Source organism: Scyliorhinus torazame, chromosome 30 (assembly GCF_047496885.1).
Source record: "Scyliorhinus torazame isolate Kashiwa2021f chromosome 30, sScyTor2.1, whole genome shotgun sequence".
In the NCBI taxonomy this organism is placed as follows: Eukaryota; Metazoa; Chordata; class Chondrichthyes; order Carcharhiniformes; family Scyliorhinidae; genus Scyliorhinus; species Scyliorhinus torazame.
In genome coordinates, this window is record NC_092736.1 from 6,247,041 (window position 1) to 6,257,091 (window position 10,051).

The following is a 10,051-nucleotide window of genomic DNA, read 5'->3' on the forward strand; positions in this document are numbered from 1 at the left end:
AAGGTGTATCAGACTGGCTCAGTTGAAGACTATGCAGATAATGCTCGAAATATTCAGGTCTGGCAGCATGTATTGAAATATATTTCACGGTGATGGCTACATTACACAATGCAATAATTAAACAGTCATTTACAAAAAAAAAACAAATCGACACTGATTCCAGTCCCCAAAACAATTTGGTTCCTGACATTCCGTCAGTATCTCCTGTTCGGGTTTTGCCATGTCAACTGTCACGTTGTTGGTGCAGGCTCTGGCCACTTGGTGCCACTGTGGAGTGAGTTCCAGAAGCCTTTCCTATTCATTGCTTCCGTAAGCATTTAAAAATAGTTCACGGATTGCCATCTGGCCATGGGCAACGTTAGGAGTGAGATTTTGCATTTTCAATCTCCCACGAATGAAACACAGAATTTAAAATTTCCAGGAAAAAAGCAAATTACTGCGGATGCTGGAATCTGAAACAAAAGAGAAAAAGCTGGAAAATCTCAGCGGATCTGGCAGCATCTTTAGGGAGAGGAAAGACCTAATGTTTCGAGTCCGATGACTCTTTGTCAAAGCTAACAGACCGAAAGTGGGAAATATTTATACTGTGGAGTGAGAATGAAAGATGAGTCATAGCCACAGAAACCCGGGGAAACCGGGCGCTAATGGCCACAGAAACCCAGGGGAAAGAGTGTTAATGGCAGTCCCCAGAGAGGACAAAAGATGTGAACGGGGCAGCACAGTAGCACAGTGATTACTTCACAGCTCCAGGGTCCCAGGTTCGATTCCTGGCTTGGGTTATTGTATGTGTGGAGTTTGCACGTTCTCCCCGTGTCTGCGTGGGTTTCCTCCGGGTGCTCCGGTTTCCTCCCACAGTCCAAAGATGTGCAGGTTAGGTGGATTGGCCGTGATAAATTGCCCTTCGTGTCAAAAGGTTTGGTGGGGTTACGGGGATCAGGTGGAGGTGTGGGCCTACGTAGGGTGCTGTTTCCAAGGGCCAGTGCAGACTCGATGGGCTGAATGACCTCCTTCTGCACTGTAAATTCTATAATTTTATGAAAGGCCAAACAGCAGAGAAACTAACCATCAGAGGAGGAACTGTGTAGATGTAGGAGTAGGGGAAGGGGGAAGCAAAGGAGAGAAAGGGTAAGGAAAGGTTGATAAGATAACGGGGGGGGGGGGTTATATATTAAGAACGACAAGAGAGAAATAGTAAAAGACAGTTAAAATGAAATGGGATGAAAATAAATGGATCAAGGTGGAGTAGAGCTAATATTAAAATTCCCAGAGTGTATCTATTTGGACCGGATAATAATAATTAAGAATTGATGGATGGCACGGTGGTTAGCACTGCTGCTTCACAGCACCAGGGACCCGGGTTCAATTCCTGGGTGACCGTCTGTGGAGTTTGCACGTTTTCCCTGTTATTGTGTGTGTTTCCTCCGGATGCTCCGGTTTCCTCCCACTGTCCAAAGTGCAGGTTTGGTGGATTGGCCGTGATAAATTGTCCCTTAGTGTCCACAGATGTGCAGGCTAGGTGGGGTTACAGGGATAGGGTGGGGGTGTGGGTTTAGGTGGGGCGCTCTTTCAAAGAGTCGATGCAGACTCGATGAGTCGAATAGCCTCCTGCCCTGCAGGGAGTCAATGATTACGTTTTCTGGATATTTCTTGTGTGGTGATCCGCACAGTTGTGGTGAGGAAGATGTGTGGGTGTTGGGTCTAATTGGGAGTTTCTCCTTGGGGATCCGCTACTATTTGCTGAGGTTCGTTCCTCGGAATTTAGAATCCGAGATTCCCTACAGTGCAGAAGGAGGCCATTTGGCCCATCGGGTCTGCACTGGCCCTCTGAAAGAGTTAAGGCCACGCTGCCACCCTATGCCCGTAACTAAGGGGCAATTTAGCGCAGTCAATCCACCGAACCTGCACATCTTTGGATTGTGTGAGGAAACCGGAGCGCCCGGAGGAAACCCACGCAGACACGGGGAAGAATGTGCAAACTCCAGGAATTGAACCCCAGGACCCTGGAGCAGTGAGGCAGCAGTGCTAACCACTGTGCCACCAGAATGTGCTTCTTTCCAGGTCTGTATTCCCTGCTGCTGGTTTGTGCCGGCTGTGTGGGCGTGGTCTCAGCTCCTGATCGACTGCCAGCTCCGCCTCTTGCAGTGGATCCGGATGGAGGAAGGCACAATGAGCTCTGATGTGCAGCGGCTTCTGGAAGCGGCCAACTTCGCGGCGATAAAGCACAAAAGCCAGCGGCGCAAAGACCCGGAGGGCACTCCCTACATCAACCACCCGCTGGGTAAGACGGGCACAGCCCAAAACCCATACCACCCGCTGGGTAAGACTGGCACAGCCCAAAACCCATACCACCCGCTGGGTAAGACTGGCACAGCCCAAAACCCATACCACCCAGCCTGACTCCTCAAACCAGGGCGGGGTCTGGAGAGAAGTTTCTGCTCGATAGGTAACTTTGCAACATTAAACTCGGCGGAAAGCACCAGAAGTTTTCGGTCCGCCGGAAAAAGTTACGAGGGTGAACTTTAATGATACATTTTGATGTATCCAATTCCCCAGTCTGCTGATCGTGGAAGTGGAGCTGAATTGTGGATGTGTGTGGTTTAAAGTTGAAACTTATTTCACGTTAATTTAGTAAATTAACACAGGATTGAGCTGCATGTGATGTGCTGCGTGTCTCTGATCATCAACACCTCCTGGCTTTGCCAATGAAGGGTTAGCACGAAGTGACACAGCACCTTACATCAGGCTGTGATTTGGGGAATGATCCGGTCCTGTTATTGAGATGTCCCAGTGATCCGGTCCTTGTGTTATGCTATTGCAAATGAAACAGAAAGAAATAAATAGGAATAATTTCCTGGTATGGATTTGTGCCCCCCAGGCACAATTTGAAATTTGAGATGTCATTTCTCTGCATACAACAGCAAGATGTTAGTTTTTAAAATAAAGTTAGAGTACCCTATTCTTTTTTTTCCCCAATTAAGGAGCAATTGAGCTTGGCCAATCCACCTACCCTGCACATCTTTTGGGTTGTGGGGGTGAAACCCACGCAGACTCCACACAAACAGTGACCCAGGGCCAGGGTCGAACCTGGGTCCTTGGTGCCGTGAGGCATCGGTGCTAACCACTGTGCCACCGTGCCGCCCACTAGCAAGGTGTTCGTTGTTAGTTAAAGAGTATTCCCATGAATTGCAGGACTGTTGAATGGGGGTTTTGTCACAATTATAAGAGAAGGTGGCCGTGCTAGCTATTTGAGAACTATCCAATTATAATAATCTTTATTGTCACAAGTAGGCTTACATTAACACTCTAATGAAGTTACTGTGAAAAGCCCCTAGTCGCCACATTCCGGTGCCTGTTCGGGTACACGGAGGGAGAATTTAGAATGTTGAATTCACCTAACAGCACGTCTTTCGGGACTTGTGGGAGGAAACCGGAGCACCCGGAGGAAACCCACGCTGACACGGGGAGAACGTGCAGACTCCGCACAGACAGTGACCCAAGCCTGGCATCGAACCTGGGACCCTGGCGCTGTGAAACAACAGTGCTAACCACTGTGCTACCGTGCTGCCCATTTGGCCCACGTCCCTCTTGCCCTTCACCTTTTGAAGGTTCCTCGTGAATCTGCTACCACCACCCTATCAGACAGTGCTTTCCAGATCACAACTCGCGGAACGCTCAGCACTCACTCTCCATGGAACCATACAATTCATACAATGCAGAAGGAGGCCATTTGGCCCATCAAGTCTGCACCGACCCTCTGAAAGAGTACCCTACCTTACATTCCATTTCATTTTAACTGTCTTTTACCATTTCTGTCCCACCCTGTAACGCCACCTCACCGGCACATCTTTGGACACTAAGGGGTAATTTTTATCATGGTCAATCTACCTAAACCAGCACATCTTTTGGACTGTGGGAGGAAACCGGAGCACCCGGAGGAAACCCACGCAGCCACGGGGAGAACGTGCAGACTCCGCACAGACAGTGACCCATGAATTGAATCCATGTTCCGAGCGCTGTGAGGCAGCAGTGCTAACCACTGTGCAACCCACTCTGACTTCCTCTGCCACTATCAGAGATCAGTCAGCCACAACACTGGCTTGTTCAAACTCTCCAAGACACTTTGCACGGCTTCCTCCTTCCATTCCTACCTCGGGCTCCTGTCACCCAGTTTCCCTCGACTGTCCCCGTTTTCCTCCATGTTCTTTCCTCTGAACATCTTCACCGTGAAGGGCGTTAGGCTAAATAACATATAGCTGTTGTCTTCTGTGAAGCACGTTAGTTTTTGTTTCACTCTGTTTGGTTTGAAAGTTACTCAGCGGGATTTATGTTTTCCTGTTTGTTTAAAGGTGTTTCTCGAATTTTGGCCAATGAAGCTGGAATTACAGATGTGGTCACCTTACAGGTAAACACACAAATCAGGATCATCATCACCGCACCAGACCCATCGGAAATAACAAATAATGCTGGAAATAATCAGGAGGTCAGCAGGTTTCTCTTAAAGAGAAACAGAGTTAACTTGTCAGGTCAATGACCTTTCACCCTGTCAGCATAGCCTTTTTAAATAATCCTTTCATTATGACAGACGGCGGTTCTGACAATGCTGCACTCTCTCAGTGCCACCATAGATTATATACTCAAGACTTGAAGTGAGGCATAAGTGCCGAACCTTCAAGGGGCTGTTTAGCTCACTGGGCTAAGTCGCTGGCTTCGAAAGCAGACCAAGGCAGGCCAGCAGCACGGTTCAATTCCCGGACCAGCCTCCCCGAACAGGCGCCGGAATGTGGCGACTAGGGGCTTTTCACAGTAACTTCATTTGAAGCCTATTTGTGACAATAAGCGATTTTCATTTTTCATTTCATTTCAAATGCAGAGCTGAGCGTGATAGCATCTCCTTCGGTTGGTCCTGAGATGCCTGGTGCTGAGGTGGAGACCGATTCAGCCGCGATGTGTGGCACAGTTGAGATTTACGTCTTTTTTGTTTTCTTACTCCTTGGCAAGGCAGCCCTTCTCCATGACACGGTTGAAGATACAGACACGACATTTGCTGAGATTGAGGAGAGGTTTGGGGAGAAGGTGCGGAGTATTGTTGCCGAGGTGACAGATGACAAATTGCTTTCGAAGAAGGAGCGAAAGCTGCGACAGATCCAACACGCCCCTCACTGCAGCTACGAAGCTAAGCTGGTCAAACTGGCTGATAAATTGTACAATTTGCGCGATCTCAAACGTTGCACTCCTGCAGGTCAGCAACAAGGTCCTTTTCCTTTCTCTTCCTCCAAATTTTTACCCAGGTCCAATTATTGTTGTGTCTCCTGATCTCTAGGGTTGTAGAGTCAGTGCGGGGAAACACAGCCAAGGTTCCCACTGCTAACTGCCTCTTTGCATGTTGAATCAGTTGTGGGTTCAAACCCCACTGGAGAACATAATCTAGGCTAGCAAGGAAGGCTACACTGATCTTTGAAAAATGCATTTCGACCATAACACCACAAGACATAGGAGCAAAATTAGGCCACTCGGCCCATCGAGTCTGCTCCGCCATTCAATCATGGCTGATATTTTTCTCATCCCCATTCTCCTGCCTTCTCCCCATAACCTCTGACCCCCTTATTAATCAGGAACCTATCCATCTCTGTCTTAAAAGACACTCAATGATTTGGCCTCCACAGCCTTCTGTGGCAAAGAGTTCCACAGATTCACCACCCTCTGGCTGAAGAAATTCCTCCTCGTCTCTGTTTTAAAGGATCATCCCTTCAGTCTGAGGCTGTGTCCTCTGGTTCTAGTTTTTCCTACAAGTGGAAACATCCTCTCCACGTCCACTCTATCCAGGCCTCGCAGTATCCTGTAAGTTTCAATAAAATCCCCCCCTCATCCTTCTAAACTCCAACTAAACTCCACCTCCTCTGGACCCTTTCCAAAGCCAGCACATCCTTCCTTATATACGGGGCAGCACGGTAGCATTGTGGATAGCACAATTGCTTCACAGCTCCAGGGTCCCAGGTTCGATTCCGGCTTGGGTCACTGTCTGTGCGGAGTCTGCACATCCTCCCCGTGTGTGCGTGGGTTTCCAGCGGGTGCTCCGGTTTCCCCCACAGTCCAAAGATGTGCAGGTTAGGTGGATTGGCCGTGATAAATTGCCCCTTAGTGTCCAAAATTGCCCTTAGTGTTGGGTGGGGTTACTGGGTTATGGGGATAGGGTGGAGGTGTTAACCTTGGGTGGGGTGCTCTTTCCAAGAGCCAGTGCAGACTCAATGGGCCGAATGGCCTCCTTCTGCACTGTAAATTCTATGAGACCCAGAGTCCTCAACCGTTCCTCGTACAACAAGCTCTTCATTCCGGGGATCATTCTTGTGAACCTCCTCTGGACCCTTTCCAAGGCCAGCACATCCTTCCTTAGATACGGGGCCCAAAACCGCTCACAATACTCCAAACTTAAGAGCCCTACCTGCCTGTTATGGCAGCTCAGGTAACGGTAATTGATAACAGTTGTCTCTGTTAGCGAGAGACACGTGGTTATGTAGCTTGGGGCACCATACCGGTCTCCCATGAGCTACCACAGCCGCTATGAGGATTGAACCCATTGGCATCATCCTGCACCGCACTCTAGCCATCTGGCTAACCGAGCCCCCCCACAGTGGCTCAGGTGAATTTCGAGGAATCAATGGTATTATTTGAACTGGGATTCGTCATTCCCCCCCCCCCCCGACTCCTGACCAGAGAATAGAATGGGGAAGAATATGGCACTGAGGAACCTGTGGGGGGAATGGAGCCCGATTGCACTCTGACCTTTGTTCTGTTGAACCTTTGCTCAGGTTGGACAGAGAGACGAGTTGAAGAATATTTCATCTGGGCTTCCAGCGTCATTGCCGGTCTGAGAGGCACGAATCAGACGCTGGAAAAGAGCTTGGACGCACTCTTCAAAGAAAGAAACATTCTACTGGATGACAAGTTCCTGTCTGAAAGAGATTAAACTTTGAGGTCGAATATCGGGCAATGTTTTACAATTGAGTCTATTATGCTGAAATGACGTTTTTAATAACCATCTTTCACCAAGGTAACAATCTTTAAATAGAAATATTTGGAAATATGCGTACAATCAGATTCACCTCTTGATATTTTTCATTGACTTGAATATATCGGTGCTACTCACTTACCCGTTGTTGCTGTGAATTTTTCTCTGTTTTAATTTCTTTAAAATAAAGGTTATTGTTCTGTTGGACTAGCATTCTTGTATCACACACTGTATTTTCGGTTAATCTGCCCACTTTGATGCTAAATGATTGATAAGAATTGATAGGTCATCTTTAAAATGCTAATTTTCACCCACAAAGCCATAGCAGCTACGTTTTATTCAAACAACCGCGCAACCTCAAACAAAGCATTGTTTGCAGCAAACTACCCAGCCTTCAGAACAGTGACCACGACACCACACAACCCTGCCATGGCAATCTCTGCAAGACGTGCCAGATCATCGACATGGGTACCACCATTACACGTGAGAACACCACCCACCAGGTACGCGGTACATACTCGTGCGACTCGGCCAACATTGTCTACCTCATACGCTGGAGGAAAGGATGTCCCGAAGCGTGGTACATTGGCGAGACCATGCAGACGCTGCGACAACGAATGAACGGACATCGTGCGACAATCACCAGGCAGGAATGTTCCCTTCCAGTCGGGGAACACGTCAGCAGTCAAGGGCATTCAGCCTCTGATCTCCGGGTAAGCGTTCTCCAAGGCGGCCTTCAGGATGCGCGACAACGCAGAATCGCCGAGCAGAAGCTTATTGCCAAGTTCCGCACACATGAGTGCGGCCTCAACCGGGACCAGGGATTCATGTCGCATTACATTCACCCCCCACCATCTGGCCTGGGCTTGCAAAATCCTACCAACTGTCCTGGCTTGAGACAATTCACACCTCTTTAACCTGGGGTTACCCCATCTCTGGATCTGTAAACACTTAATTACCTGCAAATGCTCGCATTCAAAGCATTGTCTGGCATCTTTGAATTTGTCTATATGGACATACCTCTTCATTCACCTGAGGGAGGAGCAGCGCTCCGAAAGCTAGTGACATCAAAACAAACCTGTTGGACTTTAACCTGGTGTTGTAAGACTTCTTACGTTTTATTTGGGAAAGGGGTTTGTTTATCAGTTCTTGTCGTCTGACACCCACCGCCATGCTTGAGTCTTCACATCAAACACAGAAGGATTCCCCACAAGAATTTACTTTTGCCTGATATGAGAGCACATTGTGCAAGGAAACTGTGCATCATTAAAGTTCACAGAGTTTGGGCGTCCTTTCGGAGACCCAAGACTGAGGGTCCAACACCAGAGGCTACAATTACTTAGCTAACCATTTTTCCAATCAAGGGGCAATTTAGCGTGGCCAATCCACCTAACCTGCACATCCGTGGGTTGTGGGGGTGAGACTCACACAGACACGGGGAGAATGTGCAAACTCCACACGGACAGTGACCCGGGGCTGGGATCGAACCTGGGTCCTCAGCAACGTGAGGCAGCAGTGCTAACCACTGTGCCATGTGTCGCCCATGGCATCTTGAACCTAAGAGGACTTTGCTTGCTTCTCCTTCCCGGGTAGCATGGTACGTAGAGTAAATTAGTTTCGTGGCACTTTGGAATCCCTTTCTCTCTATACACCCAGCCATTCTTATTTCCTCAGTGGTTGTTTTGTTATGTTTCCTTTGTAACGTAAGCGGCTTCCTTGTGTTGCATTTGTCAAGGAAGGTCGAGACGTGTAGATAACTTCAACTCATTTATTTACACTATGTACACTTTTATAACTTACTGCTAATCCTATCATAGCTACCTAAACTGACTAACCGTCTGCTGTCTTCCACGTGGTGGGTGTGATAATGAATCAACCCTGTGCCTCTCCTCACTGACTGTCTCCACTGGCCAAAGGGCAGATCATGTGTGTGTTGTCCTTTATGTATGGGTTGGTGTAATGCCTCCCTGTGGTCGTGTCACCTCCTTGTGTATCGTGAATGTCCATTGGTCGCCTCCTATCTAACTTATCTATTGGTTGAGTGTGTGTGTGTGATGTTTCTGGTGCTCCCGCTAGTGTCTGTCTAGCTTACATGTATTTACAGTGATGCACATCACCACAGTGGTGACTTGCAGTTTGAAGCAATTCTGCGTTGCGCTGACATCATTTTCCATCACTTAATCTAAACGGTGCCAGGAACCTTGGGCGAAATTCTCCGACCCCCCGCCGGGTCGGAGAATCGCCGGGGGCTGGTGTGAATCCCGCTCCCGCCGGTTGCCGAAGTCTCCGGCACCGGATATTCGGCGGGGGCGGGAATCGCGCCGCTCGATTCTCCGGCCCGGATGGGCCGAAGTCCCGCCGATAAATTGCCTGTCCTGCCGGCGTAAATTAAATCACCTACCTTACCGGCGGGACAAGGCGACGTGGGCGGGCTTCGGGGTCCTGGGGGGGGGGCGCGGGGCGATCTGACCCCAGGGTGTGCCCCCACGGTGGCCTGGCCCGGGATCGGGGCCCACCGATCCGCGGACGGGCCTGTGCCGTGGGGGCACTCTTTCCCTTCCGCCTCCGCCACGGTCTCCACCATGGCGGAGGTGGAAGAGACTCCCTCCACTGCGCATGCATGGGAAACTCAGTGGCCGCTGACGCTCCCGCGCATGCGCCGCCCGGAGATGTCATTTCTGCGCCAGCTGGCGGGGCAACAAAGGCCGTTTCCGCCAGCTGGCGGGGCGTAAATTCCTCCGGCGTCGGCCTAGCCCCTCAATGTTGGGGCTCGGCCCCCAAAGATGCGGAGCATTCCGCAACGGCGCCAGTTGGCGGACATCGCGCCGTTTCCGGAGAATTTCACCCCTTATTTCTGAGATGGTAACACACCCAAGATCAGACCTTTCCTCCTCTCCTGCTTGCAGTTTCCAGCAATCAAGAGCAGCAAACCTTGCTACATGAACTTTAGCACCCCAACTGGTATAACCCTTAAGGAAGAAAGAGATTTAAAAAAGTTGATCCATCCTTTTAGAGCTAATAGTATCAAACCGCATTGTGAGGACA

The 10,051-nt window shown here is 49.4% G+C and overlaps 1 protein-coding gene across 2 annotated transcripts; it reads left to right on the forward strand.

Moving 5' to 3' along the window:
• Window positions 1–2,110: 2,110 nt before the first annotated feature.
• hddc3 (HD domain containing 3) lies at window positions 2,111–7,219 on the forward strand. 2 transcript variants are annotated; one of them, XM_072492722.1, is made up of 4 exons: window positions 2,111–2,278; window positions 4,347–4,402; window positions 4,999–5,239; window positions 6,807–7,219. In XM_072492722.1, exons 1-4 carry the CDS (start codon window positions 2,152–2,154, stop codon window positions 6,962–6,964), a joined length of 582 nt encoding a protein of 193 aa, XP_072348823.1. In that variant the 5' UTR covers window positions 2,111–2,151; the 3' UTR covers window positions 6,965–7,219. The 2 variants fall into 2 exon arrangements, with proteins under 2 accessions (XP_072348823.1, XP_072348824.1); XM_072492723.1 differs by lacking the exon at window positions 4,347–4,402 and having other exon boundaries at window positions 2,116–2,278; window positions 5,003–5,239.
• The last annotated feature ends 2,832 nt before the right edge of the window (window positions 7,220–10,051 follow it).